This window comes from Lepisosteus platostomus, chromosome 1 (assembly GCF_059453375.1).
Source record: "Lepisosteus platostomus isolate fLepPlt1 chromosome 1, fLepPlt1.hap1, whole genome shotgun sequence".
NCBI classification, from domain to species: Eukaryota; Metazoa; Chordata; class Actinopteri; order Semionotiformes; family Lepisosteidae; genus Lepisosteus; species Lepisosteus platostomus.
In genome coordinates, this window is record NC_142611.1 from 55,286,191 (window position 1) to 55,312,472 (window position 26,282).

Below are 26,282 nucleotides of genomic sequence, written 5' to 3' on the forward strand. Positions count from 1 at the left end.
GCTTTAACAAGTACTGTAAATGCAATTATGTTGCAATGCTGGTATGAACTCTGAGGCGTGTCTAAAAGTAAAATCATTTATATCACGTAATGTATCATGTATTTGACAGCGCTAGAGAACTCGTGTTATTTGTAGCCTGACAAAAATCAAGCGGTGGTGTTTATGTTAGTAAACAGTCGATTTTATTTACAAACTGGGTTTGGTTATAAATTTCCACAAAAGTCTGGGACTCCAGTGTGGATATCGAAGGCTTCAGAAGCAGTGATGTTTTCCTGGGGATCTGCGTCGTGCCAGGAGCTGGGTTTAACAGGGAGGGTAGGCATTGACAATGCTGAGAGGAACGATTCCAGTCCTGTTTTTCTACGAAATCGAGTTGTTGAAATTGGATGTGGAAATGGTGTTTTTGGATTTATTAAAGAAAGTGGAAATATCTCTGTTTTTCTGGATGGAGATGGAGAAGGTCGTCAACAGAAACGAAAATCGAGTAAGTATAATTTAATACGTAAGTAATGGTAATTTGCAATACGGTCGTACAGTATTTTCACGTACATATATACGAAAAACTGGTATATTTTCATTTACATAATTTTCACAGTTTGTAGTTTAGTCTGGACAATATACCACAACAACACAAAAATACTTACGATTACTTATTTTCACCGGTACATGTACTACGGATTAACCAACATACATAACATACACTGTAACAATATATAACAACAGAGTAGCCTCTAGCTCATAACGTAAGAAATCAAGTACAAAAAGTACAAAAAGTTTCAGTTTTCTTTCTGCGTAGAAGTCTAGCAAAGTTTTGCTTTCGTTTCTACAGCAAATGAACTGTAAATCGAGATAACAGACACGTGTGCACATATAGTACAGTAAATAAAGATGACGAAATATTGAGTTTAACTGATGTCTTCTTTTATTCAAGGCGATTTAAACATTGCATTAAAAATAGCAAATTTGAAGTGAGGTTTTTAAACACACTTACTGTATGACAAGATCAATAGTAAGGTAATACTTCTTACCTCAACAGGTTAATTGTACTGTATCTCCAGCGACCACCAGTGCACCCTCAGACAAGTACAAGACCGGTTTCCTGCATAATAGCATTTTTCAAACCTCTAACGACTACAATCGGTTATGACTCGATAAACGGAACACAAGAAAAAATGTTATCCACAAGGGACACCCACACAACCACACGGTCCCCAGTAACTCAAAACAAAAATTCCCCCCCAAAATCAATATCTTCCTTTATACTGCCCCTTCCCTGCTCCCCACAAGAGATTCCAGGGAGCAGGGGGGAGAAGGCAGTGCCCAAGCCTTCCTCTCCGAGTTCTCTTCTTCAATCATTGTTCTTCTTCAATCTCACATTCAATCATTGTTAGTGCTAGGAGGGCTTGTTGAAGGCCTTGATCAAAGGGTGAAAGCAGACAGTGAGAGAAATAAAACACACCAAACCCTAACAAATCCACTTGCCATTATACTCATACTTGGAGTAAACATACTGTAATACCCCAAGCTTCTGCCCTACACCTACTTTTCTCACTCCATAACACATACTGTTACACACAAATGAACAGCACCTACTGTATACTGAACTGTGTAAGAACTGAAAATATAATAAAAATATATAGTGTGTGATGAAAGTGTAAATATTTATGACATATTTTTGATGATGATGATGCACTTGTAAGCTAAGGACCAGTTTAAGGCCCAGGTGTCCTCCGGACTATCATGATGTTTAGCCTCAAACTTCATCGAAGCAGATGAAAATGAAGGTTAAAGATCCTTTGGAGAGGCTCTGGATCTTGATGGCTGAAGACTGTCAGGAGTTAAAGTGTCTGTTTTAGGTTTAAAATTTGGATTTGTGATTTTTTCATTGCTTTGCTTTCGTCTTAACAATATTTGTTTCAAGTTCTGTAAGTTGTGAAGTTTCTAATGTTGTCTTTTAACATTTATTTATTTGTTTGTTCCATTATTGCCTCAATGCCTGTGCCAGCATGCATTCGTCCTAGATGATTTCACCTCATCCCATGACATTTTAATAACATTGACACAGTCCTTGATGTGTTATCGTTTCCAAAATGCCTTTACATTTTCAACAGCACCAGTCTAAAGCCTGTAACATTACATGATTTGCATGTCTTTATAACTCCTTGGTCCATAGGTTGCAGACTTGTTAGGTGTTAGGTGGCAAAAACATTGCCTTGATAGTAGGTTACCTAAATTGCAATGTTTCTTGGTTGTTATTGGGGACACTAAAATCTAAAATGATTTTGAACTCAACTTTCTTGCCCATTCAATACTCTTTGGCCTTATACACAAACCTATTCTTCAACCAGTCATTTATCAACAAAATTGTAGTCCCTGCCTGCTGACTAGGTTGCCAAGCAACCAGCAGTTATTAATTTTTGCATTTTAATTTGTGCAGGTTATCAGCACAGTACAGTGACAAAAGCTTAAGTTTAAAAAAGTGGGGTAAGCTTCTTCTTTAATGCTTTGAACCCAGAGGCTGCCATCTGGTCCTTTGAAACGTACATCTTGTTGCCTAATTTCTTAGAAATAATCACATTTCATCCACATTGACACTTGTCGAGGAAAGTTTATACTTAATATAATCCAGAAATTCCAAGGTTAAATTGTGCAGAATCTTCACCTTGTAACTTCAGATGACACAAATGAAATCTTTTCATGATGTTTGTCAATTTAGCTTTTCCTTCATGAAAATCACTTGCAGTCTCATGTGGTGTCGGCAACCAGATTTTTGTATAAGCTATGGGCTTTCTCCCACACCAACACTATCCACACATAAGCCTTTCTAATTCACTTCTTCACATTTCCAAACATTTAGCAATTATTCCTTTTTTTCAATGATTTCCCCTAGATACAGTACATGACATAGCTTAGTATTTAAAGAAGCAGAAATTCTTAGATCTTTTCTTCACCCTTTGGGATTGTACTGTACACTCATATCACTACACAACTTACTGTATCTTGGATATTTGCTTTTTCTACTAATCCTGCTTTTTTCTCTACACTACAATTTTCAGGTGCCTAGCTTTGATACAATAATTATTTTCAAGGATATTACCCTAATGATATGGTTAAAGTGAAGGATATTAACCTAGTATGTAGAAGGTCAGAAAAGGTAATCATAAATTCCTTGAAGCTTTTGCATTAACAACTGTCAGGAGACTGAGATAGAGAATGATGTTTGCTAGGGTAGGTGAGACGATGACAGGAATTTTAGAAAGATTACTCAAGGATTGTAGAGCGCGCATTACCATGGATTTAGGTAGACTTGTTCCCAGATTTGTTCCAATTGATTTGTTTCATGTATGATCAAATCTATGTTGGGCAAGCCTGCATTAGAGAAGGGTTTACTATGTAAAGAATAACAAAGGTTAATGCAGTTTACTGTATGAATGAGTCATGTGCTTTGTATGTACAGGGCAAGTGGAACTGCCGAAGCAGAAGGAGAAAAGGCATATTGTCTCTGTGAGCTGCGGAATGACCCATGTTGTACTAGTTTCAGATTCAGGAGGCATTTTTGAGGCATATTGTCACGAACCCTCTAAAGTGATAAATGCAAAGTAAGTTTTTTTCTTTTTACTAGAGAAAGGAGGGTTTGGGCTAGTCATTCAAAATCTAGAAACATTTACTACTTCAATTTGTAAAAATAAAGATATGCAAAAGTTGAAAAGGAATATTATGCAGTGGAGTTATTAGTCACAAAAACTAAATTAATGGATTTTAGCAAATGTATTAATGTACTAAGAGTAGGTTATCCATTCTTGGTTGAAGCAACACATGTAAATAATTATTCCTGTACAACAAGTCCTATACTTACACATGCATAATATGAAAAAAGGAAAGATTAAAGACAAAAATCTTTATAATAAGTAGGAGGCAGATCATGTCCAAAATCCCAAGCTGAGTGTCTTGCAGTAAGTAGCAGTTTCGGTAAGAGGCAGTTTTGCCATTACATCACTGCAGCATGTGTGTTTTGTCAATTCAATTCAATTTATTTTTATATAGCGCCTTTCACAACAAGGTTGCCCCAAGGCGCTTAACAATGCAATTGATGATACATTTTGTCAATACAGAACAGAAGACCAGAAGACATCATATAGGATTTGTTTTGTCATTTTGTCATTTTTGTTTGTCATTAACATCATATAGGATTTTTTAAAGGAATGTATATTTTTACCCTCTAATGTACCTGTTGTACTCCAGTGTGCACTATACAAAGCATCTGTTAATTTTAAGGAAAGGACACCTGTATTTTTCAATAATTTGATTTGTTTACCTCAGGCCACTAAAGAATATATACAACACACACCAGATAATCCAGATTGCATGTGGAAACCACCATTCACTGGCACTTTCTAGAGGTAATGTCACCTAAAAAAACGATTTCAGCTTCCATTGGTTTTAGAACGTTTAACTTATGAATGCAGAATATACAGTAGAATCATTAATTTAATAATGATATTGAATTTCTTACACTGAACATGGCTGGCAGGAGGAGAAGTGTTTTCCTGGGAAACCAAACAGACCGCACAATACAAAGATAAAGGACCCTCTATCCAGCACCTCAAGTCCCTGTTGGGGATCCCCGTTGCTCAGATCGCTGCAGGGGGAGACCACAGCTTCGCTCTCTCGCTCTTCGGGACCGTGTTCGGCTGGGGGAGGAACAGCGCGGGACAGCTGGGCCTGGGGGATACGCAAGGTGACAACATTTTACTCCAATTTAGACAAAATATTCTCTGTATTAAGCAGTATAGTTCCAGTGTGTCAAACATATTTCACTGAGGTGCGCTATGAGAAATGAGATATGTTTTGTTGTAGTAAGGAATAGTTTTTTTGGACATTATAATGCACTTGCAAAGAAGAGCATATCTGTCACTATGTACAGTATGCTCTTGTTTGTTACTGCCTCCTTAATATACATAAAGATGCTGCTCAGTTCCCGCCTTAACTGCACCCTGAAGGGGCTACAAACATGCAGTAACAGTTCTTTACACTGTGAAAGTAGCCTTTTCTAAATCTCTACCATATACTGTGAAACAAGTTTGGTGTTTCCTAGTCTCCTACACCATTTGTTTTCCACAGCAGTTTTAACATATCCTTTTTTAATTTAAGGTACAACAGAAATGAACATAAAATGTTTCCACTTTTGTCTCATGTATTTTTTAATATTTTTATTTTATTTTAATTAATTGTGCATCGTCACTAAATCAAACAATTAAGTATATCATGTAATATATTTTATTACATACCTTCTGCTTTTCTGCATAACACATTGGCTGAATTATTTACAATGTTCTAAGGCAGCAATATCACTCACTGTCACAGTCAGATTCAGGGCAATACTACAGTATGTGCAAAGAACATTGCAGGGTGAAGAAAGGATGTCCAATTAAACAGCACACTAGGCTTTTAACAAAGGGGAAAAGGGAAGCATAATATCCAATGTTAAAAATAACCATATTAATTAATAACACTTCTTAATATTAAAATCATTTGGCACTTTATTTATTATATTCATATTCATTTTGGAATTCACTTGTATAACGTACTTCCCTAGAAACTGTGTTATTATGTATAGTTCCTCATATGCAAGTGAACGTTGATTGAATGTTGGACATATTGTTCTCCCACCTTCTTCATGAGAATATCAAACATTAGATAGTAAAAAACCTCACCTGTATTTAAAATGTATCCTTCCATAATTGTTAAAACAAAACAGACAGACGTATTCCAACACCTGTGACGGCACTGGAATTGAAGAAGACTGTGTTCATTTCTTGTGGGGAAGAACATACTGCAGTCCTGACTAAGGTTGGTGTTGTTATTTATTGAACTTCATGCAGATTAGTTAGATATTACACTTCACATGGTGTAAAGCTGCACGTGGGGATCTAACAAAGCCTTTAATATGATTCAGTTTTTTTTTAAATAAAAAAGGAACTCCTAGTGAAACCAGGTTTTCACTAAATTACAATATACAGTGCCTTGCGAAAGTATTCGGCCCCCTTGAACTTTTCAACCTTTTGCCACATTTCAGGCTTCAAACATAAAGATATAAATTTTTTATTTTATGTGAAGAATCACCAACAAGTGGGACACAATTGTGAAGTGGAACGAAATCTATTGGATTTTTGAAACTTTTTTAACTAATAAAAAAATGAAAAGTGGGGCGTGCAAAATTATTCGGCCCCTTTACTTTCAGTGCAGCAAACTCACTCCAGAAGTTCAGCGAGGATCTCTGAATGATCCAATGTTGTCCTAAATGACTGATGGTGATAAATAGAATCCACCTGTGTGTAATCAAGTCTCTGTATAAATGCACCTGCTCTGTGATAGTCTCAAGGTTCTGTTGAAAGCGCAGAGAGCATCATGAAGACCAAGGAACACACCAGGCAGGTCCGTAATACTGTTGTGGAGAAGTTTAAAGCCGGATTTGGATACAAAAAGATTTCCCAAGCTTCAAACATCCCAAGGAGCACTGTGCAAGCGATCATCTTGAAATGGAAGGAGTATCAGACCACTGCAAATCTACCAAGACCTGGCCGTCCCTCTAAACTTTCAGCTCAGACAAGGAGAAGACTGATCAGAGATGCAGCCAAGAGGCCCATGATCACTCTGGATGAACTGCAGAGAACTACAGCTGAGGTGGGAGAGTCTGTCCATAGGACAACAATCAGTCTTACACTGCACAAATCTGGCCTTTATGGAAGAGTGGCAAGAAGAAAGCCATTTCTCAAAGATATCCATAAAAAGTCTCGTCTAAAGTTTGCCACAAGCCACCTGGGAGACACCCCAAACATGTGGAAGAAGGTGCTCTGGTCAGATGAAACCAAAATCGAACTTTTTGGCCACAATGCAAAACGATATGTTTGGCGTAAAAGCAACACAGTTCATCACCCTCAACACACCATCCCCACTGTCAAACATGGTGGTGGCAGCATCATGGTTTGGGCCTGCTTTTCTTCAGCAGGGACAGGGAAGATGGTTAAAATTGAGGGGAAGATGGATGCAGCCAAATACAGGACCATTCTGGATGAAAACCTGTTGGAGTCTGCAAAAGACCTGAAACTGGGACGGAGATTTATCTTCCAACAAGACAATGATCCCAAACATACAGCAAAATCTACAAAGGAATGGTTCACAAATAAACGTATCCAGGTGTTTGAATGGCCAAGTCAAAGTCCAGACCTGAATCCAATCGAGAATCTGTGGAAAGAGCTGAAAACTGCTGTTCTCAAACGCTCTCCATCCAACCTCACTGAGCTCGAGCTGTTTTGCAAGGAAGAATGGGCAAGAATTTCAGTCTCTCGATGTGCAAAACTGATAGAGACATACCCCAAGCGACTTGCAGCTGTAATCGCAGCAAAAGGTGGCTCTACAAAGTATTAACGCAAGGGGGCCGAATAATTTTGCACGCCCCACTTTTCATTTTTTTAATAGTTAAAAAAGTTTCAAAAATCCAATAGATTTCGTTCCACTTCACAATTGTGTCCCACTTGTTGGTGATTCTTCACATAAAATAAAAAATTTATATCTTTATGTTTGAAGCCTGAAATGTGGCAAAAGGTTGAAAAGTTCAAGGGGGCCGAATACTTTCGCAAGGCACTGTATGGTAGGAGATGCAGATGTTTATCATCATAATGCCACCTAGGACTTATTATCCTCCTTGAAATAAAGCCAAGATGGAAATCTTGTGGCATTTATCTTGCTGCAAAATGATTTGTTCACTTGAAAACTGTTGTAATTTTCCAGGATGGCCTAGTGTTCACATTTGGATCGGGAAGCTATGGGCAGCTCGGACACAACTCGCTCAGGAATGAACTGAGGCCTCGGCTGGTGGCCGAGCTGTGGGGGAAGAAGGTGTCTCAGATAGCCTGTGGCAGGTAGTGTGACATGGCCATCTCTGATTTGATCTTATGGGGAAAAAGGACAGTTATTTTTATTATACAATATGCATTCATATTTAAAGCTTTTTGTGTTGTTTTGGAAACATACTGTACACATATATTGTCCTTCCTTTTAGGAACCACACGATGGCTTATGTTTCCTCTTGTCAGAAGGTCTACTCTTTTGGGTGTGGAGCACAAGGACAGTTAGGAACGGGCTTCATAGAAAAGCAAATAATTCCTCTTCCAGCCACAACAGCAGCCGCAGGTATTCCTAATCCGCAAAGCATGCGTTCTAAACTGGATTGTCATTCGTACTGTACGCATAGTATCACATGGATCATTTCATGGGGGCAGATTCACATGTATGGTCATAACAAAATGCCCTGTTTCATTATCCTGTGGTTTAAAAACTAGTGCATTGAAATTATCAAAATAAGATCTAATCAAGAGACAAGGGGGAGGCATGAACATCAAAAATATCAACATGCTTTTTGGGACACAGCATTCAAGATCTGTGTGATGATCTATATACTGTATGTATAACTTTATGCACCAGTTATCACATACTATGATTTGTTTCATCAGTAGGCAGTACCCTGCAGGATATGTTTCCCAATCAAACAGTTTGTGCTTGCTCATGAGATATGAGATTTGGTTTTGCTCTGGTTAATTGTTGTTTTATTTTTCGTAGAAAATGGGACTGAGCTTGAGGTGGATAGAATTTTTGCTGGAGGAAACCAATCCTTTGTGTTATGCTCTTCACCAAAGGCAAGAAAAAATATGACTACATTTAACATTAGGAAGAAAGTTTTTTTTCTTTCAATTCAATGTATTTCTATATAGCCCCTTTTACAACAAGGTTGCCCCAAGGCTCTTAACAAAGCAAGTGATCATACATGTTGTGAATACAGAACAGAACAGAACAGACCAGAAGACAACGGAGGAGAGAAACAAAAAACTCCTTAGTAAGGAGAGACGAAAACCTCTAGGGGTCCAAGGTCAACTGGCTGCCCGACCTCTTTGGGCATGCTGACATTATACAATTAAAAAAAAAAACAAATATATTAGGTATTTTTAATTTATTAGTCACTGTTGTACTTTTAGGTTTGAGTGAGAGCACCTTTAAGGAGTTTTATATAAAGAAAAATTGAGATCCCTAAAATAACAGACAACAGGCTCTCTTAAACAAGGTTCCAATTCTTAGCTAGAATTTGGTCTTTAGGTCTGATTCCAAGAAGGTCCTATTGCCTGGCATGCTTCTTCTACTCTGTCACCTCTTCCTTCTCCCTGAAGATCCTCCTACAGTACCTTTTCTCTCTGTCTATTTCTGCCTGCCTGTCTTTTATCCTGTGTTCCATCCCTTGTTTCTACTGGTTACTATGAATCCGCAGAAGTGCAAATGTTGACTTTTATGGCCATTGTAACATCCATAAGAATATTCATCTATTTAAATGATTCTCTACATTTTTACATTTTTGGGGGTTAGTTTATCATCTTAATTTACACTGCCTAAAAAATAAATATTCAAGTGGAAATAATTTTTCTTTTGTTGTACAATATGAAAGAAAATAATTCTAAACTTCTCTTAACGTACGAGCGCAATCTGCTGTTGTAACGGTTCTCATTTCTTTTCAAAGGTATCAGGAAACACTCCTGTGAGCCAGAACATTGCTACATTAAATAATACAGAGGTAGAGGAGTTGATTTCTAAATCCCGCTCAAAGAAAATAAAGTAAGTTTCCATTTTTTTCTTGAGATATTCTATTAATAATTAAAAGTTAGTTTAAATGGGTCTAGTAATAAACGTCTGGGAGGAAGACTCTTTAAATTTTATACTAATCACATTACCACATCACTTTAGATTTGATTCAGGCTTTCCTCCCCTGTGACTGATAACACAGTAGCCTCATGCTGTAAGGCATGGTGATTGTTCATGAAGTAGGACAGGGTTTGAGTCTCACACATGACTTTCTGAAAGCCCAGTTTCTCTCCTTGTTCATAGAAGTGCATTCTAGGGAAGATCAACTAAGATGCATTACTTTACCTTTAACATAAAAGTAAAAACTATGAGGGGATGTGATCCAAGTATTTAACATGCTTGAAGGCATTGATAACATAAGCCCACTGGATGTTTTCAGAGTCAAAAGTGAAACAAGAACCAGAACCATGGAAACATTTGCGTTTAAAAATTAGAACAGGAAGAACTTCTCTGTGCAAAGGGCTGTGGGAAAATCGAGCCATATTGTTGAAGCCGATGCACTGGCTTCCAGAAATGGCTGGATGTGATTCTTGGATCAACTAGAAACCAGACTATCAAACGGGCTAAGTGGGCCAAATGCCCTTGTAACTTAGAATTTGTCATTAGAACTGTTCTTATGTACTTAGAATTTCTGCACAGCGCATCTCCATCCATCCCACCATTCCTCCAATATTGCAGCAGCCCCTTGCTACAGTACATCTTATTAGAGTGGGTTGGACAGCATGTTCACTTAGGCAGTTGTTCTCCCTTCAGTGTAGTGGGATAAAGCCAAATGACTTTCTAAACACAACAGGTAATATAGTGATTGTCTGGAATACCTATTTATTGTTAGATAAGATCAGTTTATGGGCCATATACAATTTCTCGTATTAGGAATTTGTCTTTTTGCCTACCCCAACTTGCTCTCCATGAGACACACAGACAGGGAGAGAAGCTTGGGGTCAGAGCGCAGGGTCAGCCATTTATACGGTGCCCCTGGAACAGTTGGGGTTAAGGGCCTTGCTCAGGGGCCCAACGGAGTAGGATTCCTCTGCCGGCCGCGGGATACAAACTAGAACCTGCCAGCCACAGGTGCAGATCCTTAGCCACAGAGCCACCACACCACTCCATTGTAGACATTTCCTTTCAGAATAGATTATAAGTTCTAGGTGAAACAGTGATAAAATGCAGACTTTTATTAAAGTGTGACCCAGATCTTGAGGAAACTAGTGAAATTAGCCTTTTCCATTACTGTAGAACATCCTGATTGTTCTTTTTTTCTTTTTTACATTAAAATGTAGCTGGCCTATAAAAGTTTATTCAGGATTACTTTTTCTTAACTGTGTGATATGGAAAAAGCCTGATTTTATGCTGCCACCTGGTACTGTATCATAGAATTGATGGTTTAGTTGATATTTTATGTTTTCTTTCTTTATACAGTAAAATTAACTTTGTTTTCGGATCTTCCTCGTGTCTTAATGGAAGCTTTCTTAAACAGAGGTAAGAGACAACTTACAATGTACAATGTCTCATTGGAGACTTTTCTTTTTCCATCATTTATTGGAATTGGAATAATTAGAAACCCATGACTTTTCAAAACATTTTCTGCATTTTTTCCATAGTCTTTAATATTCACTTTACATGTGCATTTTATTCTGCTCTCTGCTTTAAAATGTTTTTTTCGTGGTCTTATAAAATATGATCATATTTTGTGTTATAGGTAAGTGAACGAAACACTTTTTGCTACAACTTTTTTCAGGATTATGCTGTTTCCTCTTGTACAATTTCACTACTAATTGCTTTCCTTGTACCGTTGTTTCTATAAAAAACTTTATTGTTGATTTCTTTTTGTAAACAGGAAAGATGAACATTATAGAATCAGCCACAACAGCCCCAAGACAGGAATTGATTTTCGGCAAACCTTTCATGTTTTCCAGAAATTAAAGAACAGTGAAATAATCAATCAGGTATTTTGGGTTAAATTGTGGGTTAGCATTTTTTTAAATGTCTATATCTTCACCAAAAAGGTTTGTAAATGAGGCAGACTTATTGTATTACATAATGTAAAAGTATGATCAGTCATAGTTTGTATGCTAGTGATGATTGTTGTCTTTAAAATGTCAGTAACTTAATTTATTTGGAAATGGTTTATGTTTCTGGTTGATTTATTATATTTTATTAACTGACATCAAGCAATCCTACTGCCCTAAAAAAGTAACTGTATATTTACAGATTTACATTTACATGTCTTTTCAGAAACTGTAAAGAGATGAATTGTGATTTTGTCACAATTCTTCAAATATCATGTTTTTCAAATGAAGATTGTCAATTTATAAGAGCTACAAGTATAAAACTACTACAATTGGCAATAAGTTAAGCATTTCTAAAGTGCTACATATAGCACAGTTATCCTGGTCCTCAAGTTCTACATCTTGGACATTAGTATAATCATAGATGTAAATACAAGTAACAATGTCATTATCTTGACTGCTGTAGCCTGATGGCACAGTGGTTAGCATTGGTGCTTCACAGAACTGGGTTATTGGGTTCGGTTCTGGACCTGGAGAACTATCTATGTGGAGTTTGTATGTTCTCCCTGTGCTTATGTGGGATTTCTCTGGGTGCTCTGGTTTCTTCCCACAGTCCAAAGGCATACTGGTAGATTAGTTGGCTCTTGGGAAGATTGTCCCTGGTGTGAGTATATGGCCCAGGTTGTGTCCTGCCTTGCTTCTGTCCTGAGGTTTGTTTTTAATGGGGAAAAAAGTGATGCAGGCAATGTGCGAATTACAAGAACTAACTAGATGATACTTTTGGAAATATGCCGTAGTATATACAAATATTCTGTTTAAGGCAATAGAGTGTTATTATGATCATCAACAGATGCCATAGAAGAATGGAGAAAGGAATATCTTTGATAGCACAGATATGATTAACAACTTATTTTCTATGGCAGGTTGTCGCTGTGGTCTGTGAAAAGCTGCTGCCATCCCTCACTGAAGTTCCTGCTGGTGTGGAGGCCTTTAGAGTCTATGTTATAGTGCCAGAACTCCTCAGACATCTTGATACAGAGCAGAACAGTAAAGTCGCAGATAGTCTTACTGTTGCTGTTCTTCGCCTAAACTCTGACAGTCTGGATGTGCTTGGTAATTATAATCTTCAGCTATTTGTCATGTGGATTTTATTCCTCAGGGAAACATGCAGAATTTGATTATTACCTTGGGTATTTTGTAGCAGCTGACAGTGGGCTGTTTTTGGAATTTCAGTGTATGGTTTTGAGTGTTCACGTCTCTTCCAAGATGGCTGATTACAGAAACTTTCTTTGTGGCATACTTAAAGCTGATCTATCCATTAATAAAATCTGGGGTATTTATATTTCATATTGAAGAGTTTAAGATGGACTGGTCTCCCACCCAGGGTTTATCCCGCCTTGTGCCTGTTGCTTGCTGAGATAGGCCTCAGCTCCCCTGAGACCCTCTATTGAATGAAGTGGTTAGAAAATGGATGGATCGTACACAAAACAATTTAATCCATATTAAATATATTAAGAATACAAATACTGTATAGAACAGGCTGCAATTCTATTTATAAACAGCACTGTGTGATCTAACAGTTGGGCCTTCTCCTAATTAAACACCACACAGTAAAAAGAAAAGTTGTGGATTATGTGCTTATCACTGCCAGTATATCATTGTAATTACAAATGAATGTACAACCTACAATATCAGTATTTCTCTTTTTTAGAGTCCTTATGGACAGACATACCAAGAGAATCCCTCAAATGCCTTGTGAGATTGTATAAACACCAAACTGAGGAATGTCTGAAACAAACTTATTACCAACTTCATCAAGTAAAAGACAGACTTTACAACCTTCTGCAAATGTTGCAAATATTGTACAAGGTATCCAAATAATATGTGCAATTATTTAATTAGAACATGGTCATCACTGAAGTAATGTTATAGTTTTAGAATATATATTCTAAGGAGATTTTTGTGACTAAGAATCTAGAGCTTTTTTCTTAAAAACTGAATTGGTATCAATAGTTCAGATTTCAATTAATTAAAATGGAACATTTATGTATTGTATTGTATGTCCTAGTCCCAGTACATAGATTTTATTGTTCTTTTTTTAGCAGAAATGTACAATAAACATGGAACACACTTGCTTAAAGAGGATCTCATAGCTAACATACAGTAGTTAACTCTCTGATTTTAGAAATATGGAAAACAATGCTTTCACTTGTTTCACCTTAGCTGTTGGCAGAGATTTCTCAATTTACGTGAATCTCTTTTCTCTGAATCACAGTAAACTCTTAGTTTAAATGACTAATAGGGTGGATTTTGTCCATTAAATTTGAAGTCTGTTAAACCAAAGGTTTACTGTACTGACAAAGTGCCAGTGGTAAAACTTGTGAATGTGTTAACATTAACAATATTCCCCAAACGTCTGCCTGACAGTCAAACAAAAAGGCTAAAAAATCCATTGCAGCAAAGATGTTCTACCTCAACGAAATGTTCCTATTTCTGCCCTCATATGAAAGTCTGCATAAATGTGAGTTTTATCCTTCTGTTGAGGTAAGTAATGCCTTTTTGAAATAAGTAAAAACATATACAGATTAACAATGAACTGTTTTTGTCAACATAACTACTTTTAACTAAAAAGTAAAGTGATTAAAATATATATTCCTAATCTGGCACAAAAGTTTCTGAAAAATTTCATAGGGCTTCAGTTTGTTAATAGTTACAATAATGATGGGATGCTCAGGTTTCCTCACACAGCCAGTCCAAGACAAGCTGGTTAATTGGTTTCTGGGAAAATTGCCCCTGATGTGAGTGTGTGTATGTATTTGTGTCTGGTTGTGCCTTGCAATGGATTGGCATCCCATCCAGGGTGTATCCTGACTTGTGCCCACTGCTTGCTGGGATAGACTACAGCTCCCTGAATTAGACAAAGGGATTAGAAAATGGATGGATTGATGAGTAAATTATTGCTGATGCTAATACTGATTCTTATTTGGAAAAAAAGCTTGCAGCTTTGTTGCAATTATTACCTCTGTCATGAAGCAAATATTGAATACCTTGATTTTCTATGTGTGACTGTTATCAGACGCAGAGCTGAGTGAAAAGGGCCTTTATGTGTTGTAGAATGATCAAAATTGTTTGGCTGGGATTTTGACTAAAGACCTAAAAGAGAACAAAATGTATTTTGTGTGTCTCTGGCTTCTCCCTTAAAATTAATGTCCAGTGCCACAGTGGATAAAGGCACAGAGGCACTACAAAATGATGCATAAGGTACATTACACTTTTCTCTGTACAGTATATTGCTCTGAATTATTCAAGTAAACCCACTATGCAATTGCTTTTTGTTGTAAAATAGTTTTAAAATTTAAAATCTAGTACTAGTAATGGTATTACTATTCCTGTGTTTTCTACAGCATTTGTTTTACAGTTTTAGCAGAATAACCTGCTCATTATAATTGAATTGCAGGATAGAACGAGGATAGAGCAGCTAACAGATCTGTTCTGCAAGTTTCATTTTGTCCTAAGTTTGCCTGTCAAGGTGAACCTGTTTTATACCAACTCACATTTAAAAAAGGTAAGTTATTTACAGAAAGACATAAACCTTAATTTGTAAAGGTCTTATAACATCTTACAACATACTTTTAAGATATGTGCCAACTATTTGACACTAAAGACAAAAAAATAAATGACATATCTGTCCTGTTCTACAATATAAGATTTCAAGCAGGTATTATCAAATAGTTTACAAGCAGAAAATATTTACAAGCAGTAATTAATCATTTTAATATTTTGGTATAAACTAAAGCGTTAATAACAGGAAAGACTGAATAATTTAAATATATGCAATCTGGTGGTAATTCTCTCCTAACTTGAGATAGACAGACTATAAAGGGTATTCAAAAATTTCAACACATTTGTTAAAATATGCTTTTGTAGTACCTCATTGTTCAGTTATTTTTGGTTCTTTGTAAATATATTAATTACATTATTCTGATAAAGGCATGTTACAAACATTATTAAAAATATTTTAAATCAAATTATTGGAATATTTGGTGACTGTTTTGCTGCATATTTAATTAATTTTAAAATTTGTTTAGTAAAATTGAATGCAGTACGAAATGGAAAAATTGATAGCAAAATTAACTTAAAAAAATTGATGGTCATCATAAGAATGCTAAAATGCAGTAAAGTGAAAACAGTCTTAGTTCAATTAGGTTTGTAAAAAATGCTAGGAAAATAAGTTTGTTAAAAATGATGAAATGTGCAAAATACATTCAAAAACATTATTACATTGTGTTTTTGGGATTTGGGATTATGGGTTTGGTATGGTTAATAAGCATGTTGCTTTAAAAGACCTCACCTTATTTCTAGCCTTTCTACCTGTAATGTATTGTGTATTCAAAATATTTAAATGTCATTTCAGTTATCATATTGGGTGATTTTCCCAAATGAAGCACAAGCATTGAACCTTGCAGTCAGACGCTGTAATCTGATTGAAGATGCCTTCAATATCCTGAGCAACGTAGCAGTCGAAGACTTGAGAAAATTGCTTACAGTAAGAAATGCGGGATTATATTGATGGGTTTACTGTGTAATTTTATTACTGCTGCTGTTGTAGGTAACTAAGTTTTTGTAACATTGTACTAAAACTGGATTCATTTTCTGTAGATGTAATAATTTTTTTTAAAGGAAATTAAGGAAATGCCTTTTGCTGCACAGATTAGTATGCAATTTCAATAAACCAGGTTTAAACTGTTATCTCTAACATTTTTAACTTTTTATAGGGTAACATCGTTTTAGCCATACAAGGAACTCCAACCAGCAGCAGTTTGGTGTATGTATCAGCATCACAGGCTGAATACATATTGGAGTTATTTACAAAGGACACACACTCTGTTTACAAATTGGCTATACTAATGTGTAGTTGTAAATGAGATGGGACTTTGATATAAATCTTAGGTACACAAGCATAGATCATCTTTTGATTCCAGTCTACTTTTCAGCTTCAGGTTTGACTAGGTGTCTGTCATTTTATCTTGATCAAGACGTTCACCTTCATGTTCTTTTTATCAAATTGTTGTTTTTTTTATCGGAAGAATTATGAAAACAGTTCACAGTTGCATACTGGTGATTCAGTATTTAAGGTTTTGCAAGTTAAGACCTAATTTATTACTCATTTTCCTGTCATTTGTCTCACTATTATTATTCATATTTTAATTAAAATTTGTAAGCCTACAAATGACAGAGGTTTTAAGATATTTGTCCCACCCGACCAATTACTGTAAGTTTATGTATTATTTGCTATTTTGGGGCTCATTGTTTTTGACCAATAGTGCATGACCACTAATTTTTAATGTGAATATTTCATAGGTGGAGTTTGTTGGAGAGATAGACCGCCCAGGAGTCCTAAGAAAGGATTTCTTCCTCTACTTTTTTGATAAAGTGATAGAGCCCGAGTCTAACATGTTCTGGTACAATGAATTGTCAACATTACTGTGGTTTCCCTCCAAGGTAAGTTAGTCAGGTTCTGCAGCTGACTGAAAAACTGAAATCCCTCGAGCAATTCATCCTTCTAGGTTGCTTTTTTGCATCAAAAAGTACCTGCTGTTTTGTGTTTCAAACTACAGTAATTAATTGTCGTCTAAATGGCATGAGAACTAATACATTTAACTGTAGGCTTTCCTTACACATGGTCATGGTGGTCAAGTCGTGGTGAATTTCTATATTTTTTAAACAAATTAAACTCATGTTTCCAAAATGTGATTGATGTTCTTGTTCAGCATATGTTTGTACTTTACAGTTACTGTTGCAAACCACATAGCCCTCCACTCATCTGATTTGAAAATGTTTTCTGACACCACAAAATATGAGCCTAAAACAATTGAAACTATTGTAAAATTACCTGTTTCAACTATGTATCTTTTTGGGCAATCTTTCAATCAGTTGAAAATCGCTGTTAAAATGGTATTTAAGTAACCATGCGTTTCAGGCCATCTTAGGGTTAATTTGACAAGAACCATCCAAGTTTGACTCCATTTATAATAATGGTTCCACTTGAAATAACAAAATTGAGAACGTTTCTGCAAAAGAACGAATTTTCTTAACAGTTTTAATTTCACTCAGTTTTCAAATACAATTCTTGAACTGTGCAATAGAAATTTTAGCAGCCGTTTATCTGAAAAGAAAAATTAAAAAATAAACAATAGGGAACATTTTTCTTAAATATTGTATTCTTTAGTCCTAAAACATTTTCATGTTCTTAGATTTTAATAATATATTTGAAGTGCAATGCTTGTCTGAACTCATCAATAGACCTCAGTACATGGCACAGTTTTCAGTTCTAGCAGATTTCTGTATCTCTTCTAGACCTCAGTGGAGAAGAAGAAATACTATCTGTTTGGGATTCTGTGTGGACTTGCGATGAACAACTACAACACTGTGCACCTCCCATTCCCTCTGGCTTTGTTCAAAAAGCTGGTTGATGTGAAACCAACTCTGGAGGACCTGAAGGAGCTGGAGCCCAGGGTGGGAAAGTAAGTAATGATGAGATAAGGGCTCTATTTTACAAACAAGTTAAATAACTTGAATTGAACTGTGGTGACCCATAATGTAAAGTATTCTTAAAATAACGATTTTACCTTTACTACACTTTTTTTTTCAATTACCCACCAACCTACCACTCCTTTCCATCTGGCCGATGATTAGCACCAAGCAGTGCTTCTAAAGGTCTTATTACAACTTTTATTTTAACCTATATTTTGCTCATCCACAAACATCAGTGTCTTTTTCTCCAACTTTTTTTTTCTTGATTTGCGTAATCCCAAACTTAAAGGACTCCAGATTTTTCAAGGTGCTGCTTCAAATAATTCATGCGTACATGACGTTGTAACTCCTTTACCCCAGTCCTTAGGTGCCAAATTGATGCAGAGTTTGTATAATAGTTTGTCCTGTGGACTTCTTAAACTAAATGTATTGTAAGTTTTTTTTCGACAGAACCGTGAATACGGAACTATTGATCTTAAATAATTTGGGAATAGAGCCTGGTGTGTCGCTATCTGTTGACTTCTTTTCAGTTAACATTAATAATGTTTAACATTAGGCCTCCTTTAGCTCAGAGAGCTACTGTAGATGTGCTGAACAGTCTCTGCCTGTTTGTAACGTTTCTAATATTTTTATGCACAAGTATGTATATTAACAGTAGACACAGCTACCCACCTGAACCACTATTAACAGTAGATGTATATGGCTACTGACAATCCATTTCACTCAATAGTATCACAGACAATGCAGGAATACATTAAGATTGTCATCAGGATCTTATACTATATATAATGTGTCAATCAACATAGTTTTCCTTGTTAAAAAATGATAGTGAAATAAAAAAATGACTGCAGTAAAACAATCCTGCTACAGTAGCTTAGATAAAGTGTAAAGTGAGAAATAAGGAAAGGTTAAAGTTGTATACAGTAGGTAAAAGGTAAAAAGTTGGCAAAGAGCATATACAGTAAATGTTGCTTCTAGTTCATGAAAATGAAAACCTGTCCACACAACCAAACACTTGGGTTCAGCAACCCCAGCAGTGGTACCCACTGACAAGTTGGAAAATAATTATTCAGCTTGATTAAAAAAATCATCCAAACACGGTTCAGTGATTGTCACGGAAGCCGGGGGCTAGCCGTGGAGAGAGACCAGCGAGACGGGCGGACCCTATGCGTAGCAGCAGGAACAGAGCAAACAAAGGGGTTTGATCTGGGCTGAAGGTATCGGGCGGAGTCGAAACGAGACTTTAGCCCTCAGGTAGAAGACGTGGTGCAACCTCGTGAGGCGAACCTCTCGACAACTGATCCCAATGCCGAGCGAGGAGGATAGGGATGCCTGGAAATATAAAGCCCTAGATAACAAGACACACCGGGAGAACAAGTAAAGCACAGGGAAACTAGGAACAGGACAGAGCAGGAGTGACCTCTAGATGTAGAGGGCATGACAGTCTTTGCAGTTATCCAGTATGTATTTATATTTATTATCAAAGCCAAGTCAAGAATCTTAGAGTTAGTGATCCACATCCAAACTGCACACTTATTTTAAGGGTGACATCAAAGAGCCATATTTATTTTCTTCTTCCTGTCCTGTGTTGTCTAATGTGGGACGTTTTCTTATTATTTTGTCCTTAGGAGTCTACAAAACGTTCTGGATTACAGTGATGATGACATAGAAGAAAACCTGTGCCTGTCATTCAATGTATGTACAGTATGTCATTCCTCAGATATACAGTAGTTTGTCTTTTTATATTTAACTTAACCGTTCACCTAAATGTAGCCAGGTATAATATGAGCTTGATGCTCAACTGCATGGGATTTGTTTATCTGCATACTCTGTATAAAGCCGTGCAGAGCACAGTCCTGCCCGTCTTGTTTTCTCTCCTCCATGATGTCAACAGACCAACAGGAAACTGAAAGATGTTAGAGACCTAATCAAATTCTTAATGAATGAAGAATGTTGGATATCTTTTACTTTACATTTAGTACCTCATTTGAAGGGTGAAGAGTTGTATTTGAATTATAAACCGGCAAAGTAATTCAGTTTCTTATTACAAAATATATGGCTTTGTTATTCTGTGTTTTACTTTGATAACATTTGGACATTTTATACCACATTAATATGTAGAAAAATGTAACATACAGTTTCCAAGTTGTTCAAGTGGATCTGCTTAAAAAGTATAATCAATTTCAAGCACATTTTATCGTAAGACAGAATTATGATGTGAGAGTTCAGGAGAGTTCCCATGTCTCCACTACTGCAAATATAAAACATGAGTTGTGATGCAGTCCACTCCCTGACTACAATTACATTTGTGCCAATTAAAAATAGATTTTTGTTATGTTTATAAGTAAAAGACAAGATCTAACATACTTTTCAACTTCAAGTTCAAGTTTATTGTCATTATACTCATATACAGGTATATGGTATAACTAAATGCTATTTAGCTAGCTCTCAGACGATACGTAGTACAAAAAAAACCAAAAATACAATTATATAATAAAAGAAAGACAGAGACAAATGTGCAAAACAACAGCAGGCAATGTGCAAAACAACAAAAAGGTAACAGGTAATGTGCAAAAACAACATCAGATGTGCAAAAACATGCATCAACAGAATGAAATAAAAGGATAGAAATTATGGGGAGTGAGATTTTTGAAATGTAAGGTAGATTTTAATGTGTGAGTTTTGGTAAGAAAGAAGGCACTGTGAGGTTCAGGTCATAGGTGAGAGGTGAGGTGAGAGTGAGAGAAGCTGGGAGTTTAATGGTTAGATAGTGCACGGGTAAACCAGCATCTTCAAATCAATAGGTTTCATTGCCACTTTTCTATGTGCCTATCCAATAAAATGGCTATAACTGTTGTGAAGAAAGCTAGACGGATAGAAAAAAAAGGAGCAGAGAAATTTACCGATCATTGCAATCTGAGGGAAACATAACCTCTCACAAGAAATTGCTTATTGGATGCTAAAATAAAGAAGGAAGATTAAAAGAATAAATTTTAAAAATACACCTTGGATTTGTGTGGAACCCCAGTAAGTGGTTTAGAGTAACTGTTTGCTGCCTCACTGTGTTGCAGAAAGGTTGGTCATTCTGGGTCATTCTGTTCTGGTACGGAAAGTGAGAAAAGAGTTAAAACATGTATTCCACAAACAAACCACAACAAAACACTTGTTTCACTATTTGTTCTAAATACACAGGTGTCTTGGGATGGCATGGTTGTAAATTTGCATCCTGATGGAGAAGACATACCTGTGACTAATACCAACAAGTATGTATGTATGTAATGTAATGTAGAGGATGCCTACTGTATATATAAATTAAAAAAATTAAAAGGTCTTTAATTCCTAATATTTAAAAAAGGAATGAAGATGGTACAATGCCCCATTCCTAAAAACAAAAGTAAAAATCTGTGTAACGTGCCTCACTAACTTTTCTGCTGAAGCTTAAATATTTACTAGATTTTATTTATTAAAACTATCTAATAATTAAATTATAGTTTTAATAAATACAATATAGTAAATATAACCAATATTGTTTTGTAGTAAAATATTTCCGATCGTAATAGCTTCTGATAAACTTAATTGTAACAGTAGTGTTCTGTAATCCACAGTCACCAATGTGGCAGCATCAGCAATAACGTGACCATTAATACAGTGTCTCATTCATCACCATTAAAATTCTGATATACAGTAGATAAGTAAATAAGAACTTTTCAGTTGAAACAAATGTTTTCTAAAATATTCTATTCTAGTCAAAACAGTATGTAGGTAAATATATATATTGTTTTTGTAATATAGCAATACTATACTATTTTTATTGTTTTTTGATTATTGTTTTTAATAAATAATTTATGACTTGTACCTTATTTTATTGTTGTTCATACAAAGAAATCCGAAGATCTTCTTTAAAAGTCAAAAACCTGATATCTTTTTTATATCGAATGGGGTGTTATAGAATGGAGTAGAATTAATGCAGTCAAAGAACTTTTCGTTTTTACATTGGTTGATTGTAAAAACAGATCACTGTTCAGAAAGATGATCCATCTCTTTCTTTTTTTCAGGGAACAATTTGTCAGTGCCTATGTGGACTATGTGTTCAACAAATCTGTAAAGAATCTTTTTGAAGAGTTCAAGAGGGGTTTTTACCAAGTCTGTAAAATGGACATGGTGAAGATCTTTCAGCCACAGGAACTGATGGAGACAGTGGTGGGGAAGGAAGACTATGACTGGGAGACGTTGAAGCAGGTAAAAGTTGTAATTATCACTTCCTCACTTCATAAAGATGTCAAGAAATGCTTTTACATGTATTTGTTTGCCAGGCGCTTTTAACCAAAGTGACTTATGTGTGACATGGGCCTAAGGAGTTTCAGTGCTGTTTGCAACTTAAGGAAGTTGTATCATAAGGGCAGTTAAGTATCAAGTAGTCAGGAAGGGTTAATTTGACAAAGCCTTCTGGTGTTAGGTACAGTATATCCTAAAAAAACGTTTTCATGTTCTTCTGGAAAATGGAGAGTGCGTCTCCAGTTCTGACAGGTACAGTATGTTATTCCACCACTGGTAGGACAGCTCAGAGAATAGCCTGGGGCTTTCAGCCCTACTTTGTCTGATGTTCCCAATCACAGTACCCTAGTGGAGACATGGTGGGATGGCACGATGTTGTAGTGGCTCAGTGGTTAGCAGTATTGCCTTACAGCACTGGAGTTCTGGGTTCACTTCTGGACCTGGGATGCTATCTACTGTACGTGGAGTTTGTGCTTTCACTCCATGTTAGTGTGGGTTTCCTCCCACAGTCCAAAGACTTACTGGGAGATTAATTGGCTTTTGGAAAAATTGTTCCAAAGTGTGGGTGTGCATGTGTCTGTGTGTGCTCTGTAATGGACTGGTGTCCCATTCAGGTGTATCCTGTCTTGCATCCATTAATTGCCAGGATTGCCTCTGGCTGCATCGTGACCCTAAATTGGATAGAGCATTTAAGGAATGGATGGATGGATTATCTTGATTGGCCACTATTAATATTGATAAGTGCAAGGTACATGCACCTCAGAGAAGCCATCACATTGGTGTTTTCCAACTGCGGCTGCTTCTACTTGAAGGCGGTTATTGTGTTGCTTAATGCTTTATCATTGACATTCTGTTTGGTATTGCAATGTAATCTTCTCTATAGAACAAAATCAACCTAAGCAAGTTTCCTTAATTAAAATAGAATTTATACCAATGGTTTGACAGACCCAAATGATCACAAATATTGGACTTTCTATTGTGTATGTTGTATTTCTAGGTATATGGCTGTTCAGGGTTTGTGAAAACAGTGAAAACGTAATAAATTTGGGTAAAAATACAGCTCACATAGTTATTGTCTTGCCTGGACAAATAAAATATCTCTTTATTTCAAATAAAGAGCTGGTTAATATAAAATATTATGCAGTAAATGTGTACATTCTGTACTATGCAAATATTGTTAAAAGTGTATACATTTTCTACATTTCATTTTATCTAGAATTGCGTTTATGAACCAGAATATCATGCAAACCACTTCAATATACTCATGTTTTGGGAAGTGTTCAATGAGCTGTCAACAGAACACAAGAAGGCGTTTCTGTGTAAGTACTGTAAAAAATTATAATTGTTCTTTGGAAATGTTTTTGTAATTACTTAATCTCAACTTTATGCTTAATGTAAGTAAATATGTTTACTGAAAATTCAAGGGATATCCCTGTTGTTCCATACCAAGAATACCATTTGCCAAATGCAAATTACAAAAACATTATTTAACGGTGTTCAATGTTAAGTAGAAACTTAGAACTTAGTGTTAAGCTATCTTCATTTACAATTTACAGTACAGCTGGCAAGAGGCTGAAAGGTTTGATCAAATCAAGGCATTAGCAATGACAGAAACTGACAGAAACAAAGTAAAAAGCCATGTGAAACATCGCAAAGTTTCATATAATGGAAACAAAACTTTAAAGTTTTTTCAGCAAGTACTGAATGTGACAAGGCAACTCAAATGTTCAAAACAGTTTATAATGCCTTTTTATTTTAGTGTTTCTGACTGGATGTGACCGACCACCGGTTCTGGGCATGGGCTGCATTAAAATGACAATCCGAGTCTTGTATAATTTCACTCAAGAGCACTTTCCAATGGCTTTGACTTGCCATAGTCTGTTATCACTTCCCAAATACAAGACTAAAGAGAGACTCCGAGTGAAGTTTCTGGAAGCCATCAATCACAATAGGGGCTTCTGGGATGAATAAAGATCAACTGCTGTACTTTTTGAATGCTTTCCTGTTTCTTGTTCTGGGATTGCTGCAACCCTTTTCACATCTAACTAGTTTTCTGATAATAGTTAAAGTGTCAACCTAGTCAAATTTATATTTTTCTCTTCAGTGTGCTTATGGAAGTTGGCTGGAATTATTACCTCATTTCATATTAAAGAAATATGAGTTTGCACCATATGGTAACTGTAATATATGACAAAAAATAGTAACTGGAAGAACATATAGTATTCACACATGTAAACTAGGGTCACTGCTGAGAGCAGTAATTTTTATTGTAATTGTAATTTTAAGATCTGTTTACCATGCTGGATATTTATTTCTAATTTGAATGTTTTAGCATTATTATGCAATCATATTTATCATATTATGTTCTATTATAATGTCATAACCTGTTTTATATCATCTTCAACATCATCATTGTAAATGGGAATGTCAAGAATTAAGTAAAAGGTTTGATTAATTTAATTTCTGTATTAATTAGTTTACAAATAAGAATATGTTGCACCTTTGTTTAATACATTGTGTTCGTTTGTGAACTTGAAGTCACTTAATACCATTAAAAAGGTTTAATTATTTGTTTTATTTTGCCTTTTTTGGAACCAGTTGGAATAATACCTCATTATTAAAGGCATTTTCTTTTTCTGACTATACATTCATGTTTTGCTTTCCATGTTCTACCTGGATTAATTTGACAGAACTGAAATGAACATTCCTAACCCTAAATTGTAATCTACAGTTTTGAATATTAAACATAAGAGCTGTTTGTAAAAAATCAGACAGTAAAGTAAGTTATTTGTATTTAACCAGTAAATGCACCAGAAACCAGTAAATAAAGAATATTATATTATATAGAATATTGTGCTTGCCCTGCATCCTGTCTGTCCCCAAGATTATGAAAGGTAATGAATACAATATTATACACAAACATATAACAACATAAACATGCGTGAAAGATCATCAACTCTGGTAGCATGGCTCGGGACTTTCACAGATATACACTCTAGCTCTGATAGGAGATTAAAGGCCCAGGTAGTGATCCTGACTTTATTGAGGACACTGGATGCAGTTGTATACACTGGGTAAACTCATGTACACTGGATTCATTGGTACATTGGTTATATTGGAACATTGACATTGAGTCCATCAGGTACGTTCAGTACATTAGGCACATTGAGATTATTAAATACAATGGGTGCATTGTATACATTGGGTATATTGGGTAGATTGAGTACACTGGGTACAAATGGTACACTGAGTCCACTGAGGGCAGAAAATGGGATGAAGAACCACAAAATGGGGAAGATATTGAGTACATTGGGTACACTGAGAAAACTGGGTACATGGAATACATAGAGTACATTGAAAACATTGAGTAAACCAAGGTTCTCTGGTGCTTTGTGTTCATTGAGTACACTGTATACATTGTGTTCACTAGGTAAATTGGGAATATTAATAACATCGAGTAAATTTGCTACTTTGAGTACACCAGGTACACTAGGTCCATTGGTAGATTGAGTAAAATGGGTACGTTGAGTACAACAGAAACATTGTGTACATTGAATACATCCGGTAAATTTAGTACATTGAGTACATTGGGTACATTGTGTACATTGTGGACACAGATAGATAGGGTTCATTGGGTACATCAGGTATATTGAGTACATTGATTACATTGGTTACGTGGAGAATGTTGGGTAGATGGGGTCAGGGGGTAATTGAGTACATTGAGTACAATGGGAACATTGTGTACTTTAGGAACTTTGAATACCTTGGGCATATTGG

General features: G+C 35.9%; 1 protein-coding gene across 2 annotated transcripts; it reads left to right on the plus strand.

Annotated features, from left to right (window-relative positions):
• LOC148678242 (putative E3 ubiquitin-protein ligase HERC4) lies at nucleotides 1-25,150 on the plus strand. Of its 2 annotated transcripts, XM_088632889.1 has the most exons (23): nucleotides 8-484; nucleotides 3,458-3,599; nucleotides 4,321-4,400; nucleotides 4,532-4,738; nucleotides 5,759-5,850; nucleotides 7,792-7,922; nucleotides 8,063-8,193; nucleotides 8,620-8,696; nucleotides 9,566-9,660; nucleotides 11,107-11,166; nucleotides 11,525-11,633; nucleotides 12,620-12,809; nucleotides 13,408-13,565; nucleotides 14,124-14,240; nucleotides 15,154-15,261; nucleotides 16,111-16,242; nucleotides 17,058-17,198; nucleotides 18,054-18,220; nucleotides 19,859-19,925; nucleotides 21,423-21,493; nucleotides 22,286-22,469; nucleotides 23,722-23,824; nucleotides 24,265-25,150. In XM_088632889.1, the coding sequence occupies exons 1-23, from the start codon at nucleotides 163-165 to the stop codon at nucleotides 24,474-24,476; spliced, it is 3,096 nt and encodes a 1,031-aa protein (XP_088489015.1). In that variant the 5' UTR covers nucleotides 8-162; the 3' UTR covers nucleotides 24,477-25,150. The 2 variants fall into 2 exon arrangements, 1 of the variants encoding a protein (XP_088489015.1); XR_015937120.1 differs by lacking the exons at nucleotides 21,423-21,493; nucleotides 24,265-25,150 and having other exon boundaries at nucleotides 1-484.
• The last annotated feature ends 1,132 nt before the right edge of the window (nucleotides 25,151-26,282 follow it).

Bases quoted from the DNA above. Each gene is read 5' to 3' on its own strand.
- LOC148678242 (XM_088632889.1), top strand. From the start codon at position 163: ATGTTAGTAAACAGTCGATTTTATTTACAAACTGGGTTTGGTTATAAA. The intron at 8,697-9,565 runs GCAAGAAAAAAT...TTCTTTTCAAAG, and splicing joins TGTTATGCTCTTCACCAAAG to GTATCAGGAAACACTCCTGT. The intron at 12,810-13,407 runs GTAATTATAATC...TCTCTTTTTTAG, and splicing joins TGACAGTCTGGATGTGCTTG to AGTCCTTATGGACAGACATA.